Raw genomic sequence first — 21,448 nt, 5'->3', positions numbered from 1 at the left:
ACCAATGCACAGAGGGACATTGTCCCCAGAGGTCTGACATACTTAGAACACACACCCTTAAGGGGTTTCAGTATGTTTGACTGAACATGAGAATGTGTTGAGAGGTTTCCAGGGATAGCATGGGTACAGCCATTAAGAAATAATGCATGGTATTCTTTTATAACACTGGCCCTACCCTGTACCACTCCTTACTATGGCCTTTTACCCCTCCTAGCAATCACCCATGTGTAGAGCAGGGAATGGCTGCAGACTCCTGCAAGAAGCTGTAATGTATTATAGACCTCAACCCTCTAATCCAATACTTCAACTGAATCACCTTCATCATCACCATCAGTCAGCTGATCAGTCTGTCCAGTCAGTATTTGTTCCTTTCAGGTTGTGACCTTACCAACCTTCAACAAGCCTTTCAAGCAAAGAATACATTTACATTTACATTTTTAGTCATTTAGCAGACGCTCTTATCCAGAGCGACTTACAGTAGTGAGTGCATACATTTCATACATTTTTATTTATTATTTATTTTTTTCCCCGTACTGGTCCCCCGTGGGAATCGAACCCACAACCCTGGCGTTGCGAACACCATGCTCTACCAACTGAGCCACACCTTCTTTTTCCTCTTCTCTTTATTACGGTGACCTTATTTTTCTCACCGCTGGCTGAAAAAACAATGTGCCATCCAAACCCCTCAGCCATCGCTGCCAAGTGTCAGGACTAACAATGAAAAGGGGAGGAGAGGACATCCCTTTCTCCATCCTCTTTCTTCTCTATCTCTACCTGGCAGCACTCAGAGAAACATGTCCCTTTGCAGCAGTTGCAAATTTCAACTCGTCTTTCACCGCCATCTCTCTCTCCATCTTCAATGGGGTGAATAGATTACAGAGAGGGAGAAAGAGAGGAGGAGAGAGAGACGAGTAGGATCTAAACGGTGCTGGGACTTTTAGCACTTCTCAACAGTCTCCGGTTCAGAACCCGTCTGGTCTGAATGAGTCTCTGTTTACACTAGCAGCTAGGTTTACAAAGCAGTGGAAGTTTCATATAAAAGATGCAGTAGCTGGGAATAAGGCTTCTGTTCTTTTGTAAATAGGTGGTAATGACGGGTTTATGTCCAGAAAGGAAAAACATTATTGGAAGAGACAGCGACAGAGAGATTTGTGTATCAGTCTGACTGATACTCAGAGTCAGAACCAGTGCATTATTTCATCCAAACTCACAGCTCCTCTTTTAGGTCAGGTATCCATCTGCAGAATAAGGCAACAGACAGCATGCTGGTCATGTTAAGGAAACTTAGCACCGTCTCTCAGACCCAGACAGTGCAGTCCCTGTCAGGTGAAGCCTTCAGACAGACAACATGGAGGTGAGCCAACAGAAATAATACAGCCAGTACTGAAGAGCCACTCTTCTCCCTGCCTCGCTCCAACGACAGCAGCAGATAGACAGGGCTGTGACTGGAAGCTCTGCTGTGCTCCCACCCAGTAGCGCTAAGACTACAGTATGTTTAGACCAGTGGCGGTCGGTGCCGTTTAATGAGCATGGCCTTATTTCTGTTATAGCATATTGGATGACTGTCATTCATATTCCATTCGCCCAGCTCAATGTAACATTGATAGGTTTAGGCTACTACATGATACTCTTTTCCCTATACCCATCATTTGTTTTGGGACACTGTAAAGTCCATGGAGAAAAATAGCACCTCCTCCCAGCTGCCCACTGCACTGAGGCTAGGTAACACGGTCACCACCGATAAATCCATGATACCTGGCTACCCCAACCCCGGCCAACAGCTCTGCACCCCCCGCAGCTACTTGCCCAAGCCTGCCCAGCTTCTCCTTCACCCAAATCCAGATCGCAGATGTTCTGAAAGTGCTGCAAAACCTGGACCCGTACAAATCAGCTGGGCTAGACAATCTGGACCCTCTCTTTCTAAAATGATCCGCCGCCATTGTTGCAACCCCTATTACCAGTCTGTTCAACCTCTCTTTCATTTCGTCCGAGATCCCTAAAGATTGGAAAGCTGCCGCGGTCATCCCCCTCTTCAAAGGGGGTGACACTCTAAACCCAAACTGTTACAGACCTATATCCATCCTGCCCTGCCTTTCTAAAGTCTTTGAAAGCCAAGTTAATAAACAGATCACTGACCATTTCGAATCCCACCGTACCTTCTCCGCTGTGCAATCCGGTTTCTGAGCAGGTCACGGGTGCACCTCAGCCATTCTCAAGGTACTAAACGATATCATAACCACCATCGATAAAAGACAGTACTGTGCAGCCGTCTTCATCGACCTGGCCAAGGCTTTCGACTCTGTCAATCACCGCATTCTTATAGGCAGTCTCAGTAGCCTTGGTTTCTCAAATGACTGCCTCGCCTGGTTCACCAACTACTTCGCAGATAGAGTTCAGTGTGTAAAATCGGCAGTCTCTATGGGGGTACCACAGGGTTCAATTCTCGGGCCGACTCTTTTCTTTGTATATATCAACGATGTCGCTCTTGCTGCGGGTGATTCCCTGATCCACCTCTATGCAGACTTCACCATTCTGTATACATCTGGCCCTTCTTTGGACACTGTGTTAACTAACCTCCAAACGAGCTTCAATGCCATACAACACTCATTCTGTGGCCTCCAACTGCTCTTAAACGCTAGCAAAACCAAATGCATGCTTTTCAACCATTCGCTGCCCGCACCCGCCCGCCCGACTAGCATCACTACTCTGGACGGTTCTGACCTAGAATACGTGGACAACTACAAATACCTAGGTGTCTGGCTAGACTGTAAACTCTCCTTCCAGACTCATATCAAACATCTCCAATCCAAAATCAAATCTAGAATCAGCTTTCTATTTCGCAACAAATCCTCCTTCACTCACGCTGCCAAACTTACCCTAGTAAAACTGACTATCCTACCGATCCTCGACTTCGGCGATGTCATCTACAAAATAGCTTCCAATACTCTACTCAGCAAACTGGATGCAGTCTATCACAGTGCCATCCGTTTTGTAACCAAAGCGCCTTATACCACCCATTTTTATTTTTTTTATTTCACCTTTATTTAACCAGGTAGGCAAGTTGAGAACAAGTTCTCATTTACAATTGCGACCTGGCCAAGATAAAGCAAAGCAGTTCGACAACATACAAGAACACAGAGTTACACATGGGGTAAAACAACATACAATCAATGATACAGTAGAAAGAAATAAGACTATATACAATGTGAGCAAATGATGTGAGATAAGGGAGGTAAAGGCAAAAAAGGCCATGGTGGCAGAGTAAATAAAGTATAGCAAGTAAAACACTGGAATGGTAGATTTGTTATTTGAAGAAAGTTCAAAGTTAAAATATAAATAATATGGTGCAAAGGAGAAAAATAAATTAAATAAATAAATAAAGTAGGGGAAGAGGTAGTAGTTTGGGCTAAATTATATCATCACTGCGACCTGTATGCTCTAGTCGGCTGGCCCTCGCTACATATTTGTCGCCAGACCCACTGGCTCCAGGTCATCTACAAGTCTATGCTAGGTAAAGCTCCGCCTTATCTCAGCTCACTGGTCACGATAACAACACCCACCCGTAGCACGCGCTCCAGCAGGTATATCTCACTGGTCATCCCCAAAGCCAACACCTACTTTGGCCGCCTTTCCTTCCAGTTCTCTGCTGCCAATCACTGGAACGAATTGCAAAAATTGCTGAAGCTGGAGACTTATATTTCCCTCACTAACTTTAAAAATCAGCTATCTGAGCAGCTAACCGATCGCTGCAGCTGTACATAGTCCATCTGTAAATAGCCCACCCAATCTACCTACCTCATCCCCATATTGTTTTTATTTACTTTGCTGCTCTTTTGCACACCAGTATCACTACTTACACACCATCGTCTGTTTATCTATCACTCCAGTGTTAATTTGCTAAATTGTAATTACTTTGCTACTATGGCCTATTTATTGCCATACCTCCTCATGCCATTTGCACACACTGTATATAGACTTTCTTTTTTCTATTGTGTTATTGACTGTACGCTTGTTTATTCCATGTAACTCTGTGTTGTTGTTTCTGTCGCACTGCTTTGCTTTATCTTGGCCAGATCGCAGATGTAAATGAGAACTTGTTCTCAACTAGCTTACCTGGTTAATTAAATAAAGGTGAAATGTTTTTTATTTTTTTTAAATCATGAGGTTGCTACAAACTAGCCTATGAATGAACGTTTACAACAGGTCGAGAGAAACATTTTGAGTAATCGAGGCGACAGACTGTGGCACATTCAATTCCGCCTTGCACACTCTTGTCTGCATCTAGCTCAGGGGTGTCAAACTCATTCCATGTAGGGCAGATTGTCAGTGGGTTTTTGGTTTTTCTTTTCAATTAAGACCTAGACAACCAGGTGCATCGAGCTCCTTACTAATTAGTGATCTTAATTCATCAATGAAGTACAAGAGTGGAGCAAAAACCCACAGACACTCTGCCCTCTTTGGAAAGAGTTTGACACGTGATATAGCTGATCTTGAATGTAGTCATTAGTCCCACAGTTGCAAACAAGAGTTTCTATTGGACAAATTCAAGTATGTTTATCCCTGTTTCGTTCCGTTTACTTCCATTTAAGAAAAGTTTTTCAACAGAATCGGCAGAATGAATACACCCCTGACCACACGCAAACACAGTTCACTTTCATAGCAGCCACATACAAACAGTATGATCACTTTGCTCGTTAATTCCTTCTTGCATCTATGTTCGCTCCTCCTCTCACCTTTTCCCTTTGCTTGTTGGCTTCAGTGCACAACACATCAGCTGCCTGTGACCAGACAAAAAAACTTTCCAAGCCAAACATTCATATCATAACCGCAACACACAGCCTACATCGTTGTCACCATATTAGCTAATGTCAGTCAACATAGCTACTAGAACTCACGAGTTAGTAAACCTGCTACAATCATGTAGTACAATGTACAGTTAGCAAACAGTTTAGCAGTTACACCGGCGGGCCCAGTGACAATAAATTAATAAAACGAAAAGCTTACCTTGACTTGAAAAAGTTTCATTGTTGGATAGCCATAGCTAGCTAGCTATCTTACCATCCCTCTCTGTTTGATCCAGGTGTTTGAGTAGGCTAAACTAGCTAGCAGCATTCACTAGCTAAGTGAAAGTGATTTTTTTTTAACTAAATATAGCTCTCTGTCTCTCTCTCACTTCTCCTTCATTTTTTGAACAAATGAATTTGTTCAAAACTGTTCAACTATTGTCTTCGTCTCTCTGTGAACCAATTACTCACCACATTTTATGCACTGCGTTGCTAGCTAATTGTAGCTTATGCTTTCAGTACTAGATTCATTCTCTGATCCTTTGATTGGGTGGACAACATGTCAGTTCATGCTGCAAGAGTTCTGATAGGTTGGAGGACGTCCTCCGGAAGTTGTCATAATTACTGTGTAAGTCTATGGAAGGGGGTAAGCTTTTGTACTGAAGGTTTTGTATTGAAGTCAATGTACCCAAAGGAGGACTGAAGCTAGCTGTCCTCCGGCTACACCATGGTGATAGGCTACAGAGTGCTTTTGAGGCTACTGTAGACTTCCATTGCAAAACAGTGTGTTTTAATCAATTATTTGGTGACATGGGAATATATTTAATATTGTTTTATTTCAAAATTCTAACTATAAGTTTCACTATTTTAAAAAAAATGAAAAATTCACTGAGGATGATGGTCCTCCCAAGTCTGTGCCCTTCATTCTGTGCATGGAGGAGAGGAGGAGAGAGCAGAGAGGAGGTTTGTGTATGTGTGTGTGTGTGTGTGTGTGTGTGTGTGTGTGTGTGTGTGTGTGTGTGTGTGTGTGTGTGTGTGTGTGTGTGTGTGTGTGTGTCTGTGTGTGTGAGTGAGTGATGGCAGTATGATGGAGTCCAGAGGTCTCTGAGGCGTGACAGTGGAGGAGTCAGGACAGAGGAGGAGATATGAGCTCTCCTAAATGACGCATGTCTTCCACGCTCTATTAGTAGGTAAACAGCACTCTGCAGAGGGAATCGCTCCTCATCTGTCTGGCGCATGTGTGAACGTACACTCAGTGCCAGATACAGGGCTGTGCTGAGGAGGACTGTCACTGTCTCACATGTGGCACAATCCAGACGCAGACACAGACACGCACATATACACACACACACAGACACACACAAGACACACATGATGAGGGATGGGTCGCTCATGGGTCTTATCAGAGATCTTCACACTTCATCTATCTCCGCCACACCCTACTATAAATGCACAGCCTGTCTGCCAGCCAATCACTTTCATTTGGTCTCATATATCAGTCATCTGATCTTTAGAGACACGCTCCTATACCTTCCATTATTCCCTGTCCCACCCTATGAAGGGAAGTCATTTTCCCCCAGTCAAGGCATTTGGTTCCACAGAACCCGGAGGGAAGTAGTGTCCTCTGTTTTCTCTGATTGCTGCTCACAGAGCCAGGCATGTCTCCAATTAGCCTGTGTGTAAGTGCAGCTCATCCAAAAACCCCTTCTCCTTCTTCAGCCTCTTCTCAACCCAGAACTAACTGTCACCAGACCGCTTCTCTTCCTGACTCAGCACTACCTCCCTCCACCACGTCAGCAGCAGCCACTGAGGGGAGAGGAGTGGGGACACCAATGTGACTGCAACCTGAGTCCCCTCATCCATCCAGCGGCTCCAGGTTTGAAGGGCTGGGTCTTAGAGGAAGAGCAAGAAGAGAGATTTTGGGAGGTCCTTGAAATGAGGGGTCATAAATGATGTCATCACCACCTGTCCGTCCACCGCAGTCCAATGCTCTGTTGTGGTTGTCGGTCTGTCTGTGGTTTGGGATAAGGGAGTGTAGTGGTGGGGGGAGGTGTGGCCTGGGTTAGATAGCTCCTTCCTCAATCCCACCCCATTGGACCAAAACACTTTGAGTCTTTCTCATGTGGTGTCGTAATATGTTTTTGCACTCTTGTAGATGACAAATGTGCAACAAGACAATTAAGACTTCTGGGAGTACACAAAACCTCAAACAGATACTGCATATAAACAGAATGATACACAGCACCAACATAGCAACTGCTAGCATTGTTTACTTGCTGGTTTCATACTAAACATTCTGCCTTGCAGCATCTGGACACAACTGCAGGAGGGAGGGAGAAAAGAGGAGAAGAGGAGAGGAGAAGAGGAGGAGGGAGATTTCATTCTGATTCATATCTGCAGCTGCCCAGGGCTTTAATAAAATAATAAAGAGATAAGTAAGAGAGAAAGAAAGAGCTGGCAGTGTGGAGGATTGAGAGGCAGCCAGTACTGACACACTGCACAAGGAGAGAGAAAAGGGAAGGAGAGACACAGCAGACTGAAGGATAGGAAAGAAGAGGAATGATGATGTGAGAAGACAGGAGAGGAGAAGAGAGTGGAGAGACTGACACGGTAAGGTGAGGAGAGAGGTAGAAGATAGATTAAAAGAGAAGAGGTGGTATAGGGAATGAGTGGAGGTCCCTCTGTGAAAGAGATCCACAGACGGAGGGAGGGCAGTTCCATTGGGAGCCAGGCAGTGCTTGGCCAGGTGAACTCATCAGGGCTGTACAGTACATTACCACCAGCCCCCTGGGAGCACAGGCCATCCCCATCAATGCTGCCATTGTCTCAGACTCAACGACATCAAAACACAGAGACATATACCTCATGGCTACAGGAAAGCTATGTGTTCTAACTACTACATGTCACTCACTACCTCTGAATGGTGCCTAGGTGGGTTGAGGGATGGTAATTGGTTTACACTCTGGGGGGTTGAGGGACAGCAGACAGGCCTAGTGAAACCTCTGATGACATCACTTAGGATGTAGAGCAGAGACAGTTGAGGGCTGCAGCACCATACCACACCATGACTGACCTTCACACCGGTAGCTCCTCCTGAGAACTGTGCCTAACACAGGGAGATGAAGGGTGATGTCAGTAGCTGCACTGCCCCCCCCCCCAAAAAAAGAATAGGATATTGGAGGGTTATTTTTTAGATGTCAAGTCTAGCTTCCCTTCCTCTTCCACCTTTCTTCCCCCTCCATTCTCCCTCTGCATCTCTCTGCCTCTTCCCATTGATAGACCTTTGCTGTGCAGGGCCCTGAACAGAGCTACAGAGTGCCTGTGGGTTTACGGGTCACTCATACAGCCCACACAGGCCCTGTTAAACTGCAGGGTGAGAGGAAATGCCTCTGATTTATTGGGGACAGAGGAGCGCATAGTGTCTGCTATGGGGCAGGACTGTGTGTTTGTGTGGGTGCGCACAGCTTCACTATTTTCATCCCTGCAGCCTTACAAGTTCTAGCTTTGCCTGCTGGGTCCATTTCCCCAGAAGAAGAAGAAGCATGATTTTCAATAATTTACACCCCCCTAGGGACTCAGAACGGAGGCCAGGGAAACCATAAATAAACTGACCTGCACGCAGCACAAGGAATCTCACCCCTCATCTGACCTGTGGCAATAGTTGGTTTCCTCGAAAATATACTTCGAAATAGTCTAAAACAACTCTTTACCATTTCCACACTAACAAACGAGCACACAAACATCAACAGAGGAGCACGACAGAGGGGGAAACAGAGGGAGAAAAATGCTTCCTGTTTGCTTTAGTTAATTGATGGCTGGTCACATTGGTAAAATGACTGGTGTCATTTTATAATGAATGGCTGTTGTGACTATTCCCCACTGAGTGGAGAAGTGAGGAGCTAGACGCTCCCACCTCTAATCTCATCTGGGGCCCTCAGCTCCCCTCGCCTCACCTGTTACCAATTTGGGCTTGGCACTTGTGCAGTGGCGGTTCTAGACCATTTCAACTGGGGGGACCAAGCTGGGGCCAGTTGTACTGTTAGAGGGGCCAGTTACATTAGACGTTATTGTTGTCATATCGTTTTCTTCACTGCATTGCAGGTATTAGCAGGCAAAAGACCATGTTCATAATCATCATCATTGCCACTGTCTAATAACGGATGTAAAAAAAGAACGATACCAAAAATTAGTTATGTAAAAATTATTTCATACTCCACATTTAGGGGGGCCACAAGGGGGTCCAAAATTGTTGTCACAGGGGCACTGCCCCCCCCCCCATAAAAAAGTGACTCTTAAATGACACAATACATTATTTACCATTCATTTTTATTGGGCACAACATCATCTGAAACACAACCAAAACTAGCTGCACACATGCATCAAAAGCTTGATGTAGTCATTGCGTGCTAGGAATATGGGACCAAATACTAAACTTTTGACTACTTTATTTAAAATAATCTTTAGGGTTGCTAATAATTTGGTCCCCTACCATTTTGAGAAAGAAAGTATTACTTAAGTAATTGTATTTGTATAAAATAATATAATATCCCAATTTTTGGGGCATGCGATACATAGCTCAGTACTTGAATTATTTATTTTATACAGTCATTATTGTTCATCTTTTTCAAGGGTGTCAATCATTTCAGACCCCACTGTACGTGTGAGTGTTCCAGTGGTTTTACAACCTGTTTATACAAACACAGAAATTGGGGGACCCGGGGTGTGTGGATGAGAGGAGGGAGAAGGACCACTTCAGGGACAGCTCTGGAAAATGGTGGCTTTATGTTGGGTCAGCATATTTTGTTTTTGACAGTGCTCCTTTTGTGTGGTCCAAGAGGAGTGGGAGTGGAGGTCGGCACTCAAAGAGAGGAACTGGCCTCGTGCAGGCCCCAAACCCGGGACCTCAAACCGGGTCTTTCGATTTACAGCTACTAGAAACTGCAGCCATTAAAACAGCTAATCATGCTTAACAGCTGTATCCTTCACTATACAAATCCTCAACACCTCGCTCTCCCACCCACCCACACACACAAACACACCAGCACCCACATACTCCCACACTCCCCTTGCTAGTGGCAAGCTGCAGCCCAGTGATGTTAAAAGCAAGGGGCTTAGAGTGTAGGCCTCTGATAAGCCACGCTGAGCTGTGAAAACACAGATTACAGTTCTGCGGCCTCTACCTCCCGGCCACGGCGTAATTGCGGCCCAGAAACCGCAGCCTCAGCTTGGCTGAGAGACATTGATGGGGACTCTCCCGCAGAGCATCGATAACCTCGCTAATTCAGCAAAACCTCCTCCCTAATGTCTCAATGTGCTGGCTGGCTGGCTGGCTGGCTGGCTGGCTGGCTGGCTGGCTGGCTGCCTGCCTGCCTGCCTGCAGCCCTCTCCTGAGATACTCTGCCGTGGTGGTGAGTTGCTTTCAAGTGCCTATCTCTATATATCAAGTACAGTCCATGATATCAACTGGAGTCTCCCAGTGTCGTCCTCACACTATATCCTCACATAACTCAGTCCCAGCAGAGGACAAGGACAGTACGCCATGAATGCTATCCCAGTTTATATGTCAGAGAGACTGGGATCTCCATTTGATGCAGTATTTTATACTGTAGGCACACTGATGTGTTTGACAGCTAGATTGGATGTCATAGTCTAGCCTGTATGGAATACATTTGAAATTCTGTTATAATAAAATTGCTATCTAAATGGGGTTTACTTTTGATAGTGTTATTTGGAAGGGTGAAGGGATATCCCTGTTATCTGAAAGCTTATGAAAGGGCCTCCATCAAGCTCATCGTGTTCCAGGTCCAGCAGTAAGACAATATCTCCCCAACCTCATAGAAAACAATTAGGACGTAGTAATTACACCACTGGTCTGGAATTTGAGCCAAGGCTTGAGATTGGGGTGGGGGCCTGAGAAACAGAGAGCAATATGAGGGGTGGTTTAATACAGTGTTATCTTACTCCACATTGATTCTCTGACTGTTTTTCTGTTACCCGCCTGTGTGTGATGTAATGTTTTGTTTTTGGAGCCACTGGGCTGGATCTGGTGGAGCCAACAGGCCACAGATCTCATGGGAACCTCTGATTGGACGAGAGAGTCTCTCAGGTGCTAGAGTGACCTGAACCCATCCAATAGCATGCGCTCACTCATGCTGGGTTGGTGCACTCTGCTCCCAGGGTCATTGGGACTGGGGAAAAAACATCAAGGGGCTCTAAACTAAAACAGAGATGTGTTATCTCTAGGTCAGACAGACCAGACAGTCAGAACCCCTAGTCAGCAGGCAGGGGAGCAGCAAGGGGGGGACCAAACTCCAAACCCCACAACAGGTCAGAGAGTAGACATATGTAATGGGACATAGGCTCAACTCAGAAAAGTAAGCGAATGAAAACAACAATACTGAGCACTAAGATTACAGCCAGCGCCTCACTGCTCTGCCTTTTCCTGAGTGAGGAGGATTGCCATCATTCAATCTCACCTCTACTCTCATCCTCCCAGTCTGCCTGTTTGCTGTGGGGGGGGTCAGTTAGGGTAGTGGTGCAGTAAAGAGGAGGTAGAGGTAGGGGAGGTGAAGTAAATGAGAGGATCATGCACATTTTCCTGTGAGAGGCAGACAGCAAACAGGCAGCAGATGGACAAGCACACAGCTTGTACTTGACCTCACACTCAATGAACCTGTGAGTGGCGCTCTAACTTTCCTTGACAACGCTATGTCAACAATTTGTACTATCCTATCTCCAGTCATCCCCATGTCGCTGGTGTTTTCTCCCTAAGAAAGGGGATGGGGGGGCTGAGAGGAGGGGTATCAGATTGTTTGCTGTCAGGGGCCTCTCCTACAGAGCGCCAGAGGCGGTCCTGGATGCTATCCACGGTGCTTCAGCGCAGCTCTCTCCGAATAGTAGCTGTCACTTCCACTCAACGCTGCCTGTGATCTGAGCCACCAGGAACGGCACTCTGATAAGTGCCTAATCCCACCATCTCTGTCCCCCCAGTCCTCCAGTCAAACCCCCACCACAGCCCTCCATGACAACCAGAGGGAATCTCCCACAGCACATAATTGGATAATTATTTTGACAGTGTGTGGGTGTGTCTGCTTTCCATGTGTGTGTGTGTGTGTGTGTGTGTGTGTGTGTGTGTGTGTGTGTGTGTGTGTGTGTGTGTGTGTGTGTGTCTTGGTAGCCTGTTTTCATCCATGCATGTATGTGTGTTTTTGAGTGTCTTGTACCCTGTATCTGAGTACGTGTCAACATGTGTAAAGGGTGTGCTGGTGGGAAAAGTGGAGTAATTTCTCCCAAATGAGGCTCCCTTACAGCACCCAGCAGCAGGCAGCCTAGAGAAACTGTTAGCTCACCTGGGAGGAGTGGGCTGGTTGGAGAGGGAAACAGCAGTCCCGGGTCAACACCACTGAGAACTCAAAGTTGTATCATAGTAAAGGGTTATTGTAATCTGTGTCACAAAGCTCAACGATTTACGGTTCCACCCAGAACACTAACAGCCCAGAGTCCTGGGACAAACAGTCACTCCACCCTGTACCCCAGACGAGGCTGAGACAGGGGGTCAGCCAGCACCAAGGGAAATCATTAGGCTCTGTTCTGTTCTGTTCTGTTCTGGGTGAGAGGGGTGAGGAGAGGTGTGTGTGGGGGCGTGGTCGCATGGACGGGGGGAGCTACTGGAGTTGAAATGATCAGAAGAGCAATAACAGAGAGTTAGCATGGTAGAGTATGACAACATACTTGCAGCTGGACTATATAACTCTAAACCACAAAAAATAATTGACCTTACGTGCTTCAATGACTGTGAAGTTGGACACGTAAAAACCTAGAAGATTAATAAAATGGAGGCTGTTGGCTCTGTCCTAAGATCCTGATGTGAGGTTTTCGCAAGACCATTGGAGAGTGAGAATGTTTTGTTATGATGCAGGCAAACAGAGGGGTATCCTAGTGGAAAGTACCAAACACTTGAGTCATATTACTCATATATTAGTTCCGAGGAACTCCTAGGAGACTAACACAGTGGGGAACTGGGAGTACTGGATAACACAGAGATAGATAGAGACCAAGAGGTGTGCTGATGGAAATGGGGAATGGAACAAAGACAAAGATACATTATTGAACTTCAGATGAAGTCAGAAAAGATAACTTGGAGACAGGGAGAAAGGGATGAGAAAAAAAGAGAGAGAAATTAGAGAGATAACAAACCAGAGTGAGAGAACGTGAACCAAACGACAGAGTGAAAAGAGAAGTGAGAGTGTGGAGAGACGGAGGAAGTGGAGGGGAGAGCCAAGGCATCCTGGCAGCTGTCTGGTCGTCACGGTTTCCCCCTCCACCCCACGGCTCCCGCTCAGAGGCGCGTCAGAACCAGGCTCCAGGACTCCAGGACTCCACATCCACATGATTAACTACCTCAGCCCTTAATCACTCTCACATCCTGGGGTCTCTCTCTCTCTCTCTCTCTCACCAAAACCTTATGTCCTCATTGTTCTGCTTTTTTTAATTTAACCAGGTAAGCTAGTTGAGAACAAGTTCTCATTTACAACTGCGACCTGGCCAATATAAAGCAAAGCAAGAAAGAAAAAAAAGAAAGTCTATATAAAGTGTGTGCAAATGGCATGAGGAGGTAAGGCAATAAATAGGCCATAGTAGCAAAGTAATTACAATTTAGCAGAATAACACTGGAGTGATAGGTGAGCAGATGATGATGAGCAGATGATGGTGTGTAAGTAGTGATACTGGTGTGCAAAAGAGCAGCAAAGTAAATAAAAACAATACGGGGATGAGGTAGGTAGTTTGGGTGGGCTATTTACACTATGTACAGCTGCAGCGATCGGTTAGCTGCTCAGATAGCTGATGTTTAAAGTTTAGAGTTGTGAGTTGTGAGCACTGCCAGTCAAGCAGAGAGAGAGAGAGAGAGAGAGAGAGAGAGAGAGAGAGAGAGAGAGAGAGAGAGAGAGAGAGAGAGAGAGAGAGAGAGAGGAAATGAGATGCAGAGAGGTGAGAGAAAGACACTACAGGGACCAGAAATGAGAGAAGTACAGAGACATGCTCAACTGGAGAAGATCTGAGAAGTCTGTAAGTGCATAAATCCCTCTGTTGCCCTCTTACCTTTTTCACATGCAGTGCCGCTGTAGCCTGGACAGCACTTCCACTCTAGAGAGGGGATGGCACGGTACACCACCTTATAGGAGGGTCTGACCACTGTCCGGTAGCTGAGGAACACACACGCACAGGCCAATGTCACAAAGAGCGTAAGGAGGAACCAGTTCTTCTGATCGTGTGGCTCATTCATCAAGCTGTAGATGAAGGGTGTGTTCATGAGGTTTCGACATGCTGTGTTTTGGGTTAGAGAGACTCACCTGCCCCCTGTGCATCCCTGTGGCCAGCGACATGTCTGGTAGACACGCTGCATGGTTGTCCCATTCTGCACCTGGCACGTCACTGTCTTAGTGACCGTATGGGGACACCAGTTCCTGAGAGAGAGTGGCGAGAGGGAGGAGAGAGAGAGAGAGGGGGACACACACAGAGCAGGTTTAGCACGCACACTCAAAGTCAACAAGACAAAAAGGAAGGTAAACATGCTATTGGCTTCAGTTCTCCTCCACACCTGTTCTACAAAACTACAAGCAACAGGTGGTCATATCATTATCTGATTAAACACCCACACACCCACAATATATTTCTCTCTCACACACACACATACAGTACCAGTCAAAGGTTTTAGAATAGTAGTGAAGACATGAACACTATGAAATAACACATATGGAATCATGTAGTAACCCAAAAAGTTTTAAACAAACAAATATTTTAGATTCTTCAAAGTAGCCACCCTTTGCCTTGATGACAGCTTTGCACACTCTTGACATTCTCTCAACCAGCTTCATGAGGTAGGAATGCATTTCAATTAACAGGTGTGACTTGTTAGAAGATAATTTGTGGAATTTCTTTCCTTCTTAATGCGTTTGAGCCAATCAGTTGTGTTGTGACAAGGTAGGGGTGGTATACAGAAGATAGTCCTATTTGGTAAAAGACCAAGTCCATATTATGGCAAGAACAGCTCAAATAAGTGAAGAGAAACGACAGTCCATCATTACTATAAGATATGAATGTCAGTCAATCCAGAACATTTTAAGAACTTTGAAAGTTACTTCAAGTGCAGTCGCAAAAACCATCAAGCGCTACGATGAAACTGACTCTCATGAGGACCGCCACAGGAAAGGAAGACACAGAGTTACCTCTGCTGCAGAGGATAAGTTCATTAGAGTTACCAGCCTCAGAAATCGGCAATTAACTGCATCTCACAGAGTTCAAGTAACAGAGAAGACTGAGTGAATCAGGCCTTCATGGTCGAATTGCTGCAAAGAAACCACTCCTAAAGGATACCAAGATGAAGAAGAGACTTGCTTGGGCCAAGAAACATGATCAATGGACATTAGACAGATGGAAATCTGTCCTTTGGTCTGATGAGTCCAAATTTAATATTTTGGTTCCAACCGCCATGTCTTTGTGAGACGTAGAATAGGTGAACGGATGATCTCTGCATGAGTGGTTCCCATCGTGAAGCATGGAGGAGGAGGTGTGATGGTGTGGGGGTGCTTTGCTGGTGACACTGTCTGTGATTTATTTAGAAGTCAAGGTATACTTAAACAGCATGGCTACCACAGCATTCTACAGAAATACGCCATCCTATCTGGTTTGCGCTTAGTGGGACTATCATTTGTTTTTCAACAGGACAATGACCCAACATACCTCCAGGATGTGTAGGGGCTATTTTACCAAGAAGGAGAGTGATGGAGTGCTGCATCAGATGACATGGCATCCACAATCACCCAACCTCAACCCAATTGAGATGGTTTGGGATGAGTTGGACCTCAGAGTGAAGGAAAAGCAGCCAAAGAATGCTCGGCATATGTGGGAACTCCTTCCAGACTGTTGGAAAAGCATTCCAGGTGAATCTGGTTGAGAGAATGCCAAGAGTGTGCAAAGCTGTCATCAAGGCAAAGGGTGGCTACTTTGAAGAATCTCAAATATAACATTTGTTTAACACTTTTTTGGTTACTACATGATTCCATATGTGTTATTTCATAGTTTTGATTTCTTCACTATTATTCTACAATGTAGAAAATAGTAAAAATAACAAAAAACCCTTGAATGAGTAGGTGAGTCCAAACAAACAAATCAAATGTATTTGTCACATACACATGGTTAGCAGGTGTTAATGCAAGTGTAGCGAAATGCTTGTGCTTCTAGTTCCGACCATGCAGTAATATCTAACAAGCAATCTACCAATTCCACAACAACTACCTTGTACACACAAGTGTAAAGGAATGAATACGAATATGTACATAAAAATATATAAATGAGTGGTGGCCGAACGGCGTAGGCAAGATGTAATAGATGGTATGGAGTACAGTATATACATATGAGATGAGTATTGTAGGGTATGAAAACATATAAAGCGGCATTGTTTACGGTGGCTAGTGATACATTACATCAGGATGGCATAGAGTACATTATATACATATGAGATGAGTAATGTAGGTTATGAAAACATTATATAAAGTGCCATTGTTTAAAGTGGCTAGTGATACATCTAATTACATCAAGATGGCAAGATGCAGTAGATGGTATAGCGTACAGTATATACATATGAGATGAATAATGTAGGTTATGTAAACATTATCTAATATAAATAATATAAAGTGGCAAGTGATAAATTGATTACATCAATTTTCCCATTATTAAAGTGGCTTGAGTTGAGTCAGTATGTTGGCAGCAGCCACTCAATGTTAGCGCTGCTGCGCCCTCTTCACCACGCTGTCTGTGTGGGTGGACCATTTCAGTTTGTCCGTGATGTGTATGCCGAGGAACTTAAAACTCTCCACCTCTCCACTACTGTCCCGTCAATGTGGATAGGGGGCTGCTCCCTCTGCTGTTTCCTGAAGTCCACGATCATCTCTTTTGTTTTGTTGACATTGAGTGCGAGGTTATTTTCCTGACACCACACTCCGAGGGCCCTCACCTCCTCCCTATAGGCCGTCTCGTCGTTGTTGGTAATCAAGCCTACCACTGTAGTGTCGTCTGCAAACTTGATGATTGAGTTGGATGCGTGCATGGCCACGCAGTCGTGGGTGAACAGGGAGTACAGGAGAGGGCTGAGAACGCACCCTTGTGGGGCCCCAGTGTTGAGGATCAGCGGGGTGGAGATGTTGTTACCTACCCTCACCACCTGGGGGCGGCCCGTCAGGAAGTCCAGGACCCAGCTGCACAGGGCGGGGTCGAGACCCAGGGTCTCGAGCTTAATGACGAGTTTGGAGGGTACTATGGTTTTAAATGCTGAGCTGTAATCGATGAACAGCACTGTATGTACACATATGCACACAAAGGGAAATTAGCCATACCCTCACACTCCATAAGCCTAAGTCTACTCATCCCAGGGGTTTTGAGTCTTTCCTCTCATTCTCCCCCCTTTCTTTTCTAAGTCCTTTATGGTGTTTACACAAGTTCAATTGGCCGTGAGACTTGCAGGACTTCATTGTAGACTGTGTTGACATTGCAGTCTTTCCCTTATCAATACACATCTGCTGGCTTTCCCCACCTGGGTCTCTTGAGAGGCAGAGCCACTGAGGGGGAACAGAGAGGGGGGGTGGGGGTAGGTGGGGGGGGTCCCACACATTAGAGTGAGTTTCAAACACAGGTTAATAGTAAGTCATAGGCCCACTCCCTCACAGGTCAAAATCAGATACAGAAGCCCTCATTGGTCAGAGTGTGTCTTTTAAGAAGTTAAACACCAAAGCTTTACATTTACCTCTCAGTTGTTATGTAGCCTCTATAAAGGCTCTGTATACTTACTGTCACTACATAAAGCTCTCACAGCTAATGAAGGTCTTGGTTTTCAGATTTATTTTGGACCACATGCAGCCAAAGACAGAGTCAGTGGAGCAGTGTACCAGTTAACCTGAACCAGGTCTTGTCCATGTTAGTCAGCCAGGACCATATCTGTTTCCCTGTACTGTGCTGTAGTGGAGAAATCTGAGCCTGATTACGAGAGGAGCTATGGGATGGTTTCAATCACTGCATTATTGGTCGGAAGAAAATGCTAACAAGAGAAACAATGCTCTTAGAAATAAGGGGGGAAACCTCTGGATGGTATTCATTAAACATGTCCAACATAGAGCAAGAATTAAAAGCCACCGGCAACACAGACCGGATGAGGGACAAAACAAAACACACATAAAAAAGGTTAAACCAGAGTGAGAGCAAACTGAGGAGAACCTAGAGGAGTTTATGATACAAACCCTGCAAAACCCAGACGAGACAAAGTCCTATTGATATCTGTTTGGATTTACTTCTCATCCCTCAAGTCGACAACCATAAACCAAGGAAACATGGAGCGACACAGAGAGAAATCTACACGGAGGAGAGAGCCAACATGTGTTAGCAGTCTTTTGATAACAACAAAGTGTACAAATACCATGATCACCCTCATATGGCTTGGGCTGAGTAGAGGGCAGAACATGGAAAACAATTACCATATCCCCATCTGTTTAGTATATAGAACACAGAACAGCAGAGGAGTCTCTGTGTACTTCATAGTAATACTATGATTTCATTATTATAATACTAGTGTCATGATGTTTGCATATGTGGCAGGTTGTTTAAACCAATGACTGTGTGTAACTACTATATACACTATACGGTGTCTTCGGAAAGTATTCAGACCCCTTGACTTTTTACACATTTTGTTATGTTACAGCCTTACTCTAAAATGGATTAAATAAATACAAATCCTGAACAATGTACACACAATACCCCATAATGAGAAAGGGAAAACAGGTTTTTAGAAATGTTAGCAAATGTATTAAAGATAAAAACAACATAAATACCTTATTTACATAAGTATTCAGACCCTTTGTTATGAGACTCGAAATTGAGCTCAGGTGCAACCTGTTTCCATTGATCATCCTTGAGATGTTTCTACAACTTGATTGGAGTCCATCTGTGGTAAATTCAATTGATTGGACATGATTTGGAAAGGCACACAACTGTCTATAAAAAGGTCCCATAGTTGACAGTGGATGTCAGAGCAAAAACCAAGCCATGAGGTCAAAGGAATTGTCCGTAGAGCTCCAAGACAGGATTGTGTCGAGGCACAGATCTGGGGAAGGATACCAAAAATGTTCTGCAGCATTGAAAGTCCAAGAACACAGTGCCCTCCATCATTCTTAAATGGAAGAAGTTTGAAACCACCAAGACTCTTCCTAGAGATGGCCGCCCGGCCAAACTGAGCAATCGGGGGAGAAGGGCCTTGGTCAGAGAAGTGACCAAGAACCCGATGGTCACTCTGACAGAGCTCTAGAGTTCCTCTGTGGAGATGGGAGAACCTTCCAGAAGGAAAACCATCTCTGCAGCACTCCACCAATCAGGCCTTTATGGTAGAGTGACCAGACGGAAGCCACTCCTCAGTAAAAGGCACATAACAGCCCGCTTGGAGTTTGCCAAAAGGCACCTAAAGACTCTCAGACCATGAGAAACAAGATTCTCTGATCTGATGAAACAAAGATTGAACTCTTTGGCCTGAATGCCAAGCGTCACTTCTGGAGGAAACCTGGCACCATCCCTACGGTGAAGCATGGTGCTGGCAGCATCATGTTGTGGGATGTTTTTCAGCAGCGGGGACTGGGATACTAGTGAAGATCGAGACAAAGACGAACAGAGCAAAGTACAGAGTGATCCTTGATGAAAACCTGCTCCAGAGCGCTCAGGGACTCAGAATGTGGCGAAGGTTCCTCTTCCAACAGGACAATGACCCTAAGCACACAGCCAAGACAACGCAGCAGCGGCTTCGGGACAAGTCTCTGAATGTCCAAATCCAGGCCCAGCCAAGGCCTGGATTTGAACCTGATTGAACATCTCGAGAGACCTGAAAATAGATGTGCAACAACGCTCCCCATCCAACCTGGCAGAGCTTGAGAGAATCTTCAGAGAAGAATGGGAGAAATTCCACAAATACAGGTGTGCCAAGCTTTTAGTGTCATACCCAAGAAGACTCGAGGCTGTAGTTGCTGCCAAAGCTGCTTCAACAAAGTATTGAGTAAAGGGTCTGAATACTTATGTAAATGTAATATTTCTGGGTTTTGTTTATTACAAATTCGCAAAAATGTATAAAAATATGTTTTTGTTTTGTCATTATGGGGTATTGTGTGTAGATTTATGAGGGGGAAAAACTATTTTAGAATAAGGCTGTAATGTAACAAAATGTGGAGAAGGCAGTGTACATACAAAAGTATGTGGACACAAGGGACACCCCTTCAAATTAATGGATACGGCTATTTCAGACACACCCGTTGCTGACAGGTATATAGAATCGAGCACACAGCCATGCAATCTCCATATACAAACATTGGCAGTAGAATGGCCTTACTGAAGAGCTCAGTGACTTTTAATGTGGCACCGTCATAGGCTGCCACCTTTCCAACAAGTCAGTTCGTCAAATGTCTGACCTGCTAGAGCTGCCCCAGTCAACTGTAGGGGCCGTTATTGTAAAGGTCTAGAGTCAACAACAGCTCAGCTGAGAAGTGATAGGCCACACGGGACCGCCGAGCGCTGAAGCGCGTAGCTCATAAAAATTGTATGTCCTCGGTTGCAACACTCACTACCAAGTTCCAAACTGCCTCTGGAAGCAACGTCAGTACAAGAACTGTTTGTCGGGAGCTTCATTAAAAGCATGAGCTGGTACACACCCCGAGAAAATTATTTAGTGTAGAGGTGCTGACTAACGGCAAATAAACTGTAAGCTATAAAAACACACTCCATATGTATCAACTCCCAGCAATTTATTGGGTAAAACACCAACTTTTTGGCATTACTGTGCCTTCTTCAGGGTGGAAGGAGCTTCATGAAATGGGTTTCCATGGCCGAGCAGCTGCACACAACCCTAAGATCACCATGCTGTAACGATCGTCTGACAGAGGGGACCAAGATGCAGCGTGGTACGTGCTCATATTAACTTTAATGAATCACTTTAAATAACACAAGAAAACAAAAGTCAACAGTTCTGCCAGGTGAACACACAAGACAGAAAACAACTACCCACAAAACCCCAAAGGAAAACAGGCTGCCTAAGTATGATTCCTAATCAGAGACAACGATGTACAGCTGTCCCTGATTGAGAGCCATACCAGGCCAAAACAAAGAAATACAAAAACATAGAAAAAAGGACATAGAATGCCCACCCAAATCACACCCTGACCAAACCTAAATAGAGACATAGAAAGGCTCTCTCAGGTCAGGGCGTGACACATGCGCAATGCCAAGCATCAGCTGGAGTGGTGTAAAGCTCATCGCCATTGGACTCTGGAGCAGTAGAAACACATTCTCTGGAGTGGTTAATCGCGCTTCACCATCTGGCAGTCCGATGGACTATTTGGGTTTGACAGATGCCAGGAGAATGCTACCTGCCCGCATGCATAGTGCTAAGTTTTAAGTTTTGTGGAGGAGGAATAATGGTCTGGGGCTGTTTTTCATGGTTCGGGCCAGGCCCCTTAGTTCCAGTGAAAGAAATCTTAATGCTACAGCACACAATGACATTCTAGACGATTCTGTGCTTCCAACTTGGTGGCAACAGTTTGGGGAATGCCCTTTCTTGTTTTAGCATGACAATGTGCCGTGCA

General features: G+C 45.1%; 1 protein-coding gene and 1 non-coding gene across 7 annotated transcripts in view; both read right to left on the bottom strand.

Moving 5' to 3' along the window:
- The window catches only part of LOC106584977 (EMI domain-containing protein 1), a 68,444-nt gene that overhangs the window by 36,592 nt on the left and 10,404 nt on the right, over positions 1 to 21,448 (bottom strand). For all 6 annotated transcript variants that reach the window (XR_006761742.1, XR_006761741.1, XM_014170672.2 and 3 more), the window contains exons 2-3: positions 14,135 to 14,248; positions 13,884 to 13,987 (exon numbers count right to left, since the gene is read on the bottom strand). Coding sequence is in view for 4 of the 6 variants with exons in the window: in XM_014170672.2 (XP_014026147.2) it covers positions 13,884 to 13,987; positions 14,135 to 14,248 (218 nt within the window). In the remaining 2 variants the exon portion in view is untranslated. The remainder of the gene's footprint in view (positions 1 to 13,883; positions 13,988 to 14,134; positions 14,249 to 21,448) is intronic.
- On the bottom strand, positions 535 to 605 carry trnaa-cgc (transfer RNA alanine (anticodon CGC)). The gene has a single exon. It is a non-coding gene; the product is annotated as a tRNA-Ala (tRNA).

The sequence above is a fragment of the Salmo salar genome, chromosome ssa24 (genome assembly GCF_905237065.1).
Source record: "Salmo salar chromosome ssa24, Ssal_v3.1, whole genome shotgun sequence".
NCBI classification, from domain to species: domain Eukaryota; kingdom Metazoa; phylum Chordata; class Actinopteri; order Salmoniformes; family Salmonidae; genus Salmo; species Salmo salar.
Note: the sequence above shows the minus strand (reverse complement) of the source record. Positions and strands in the feature narration are given on the sequence as shown.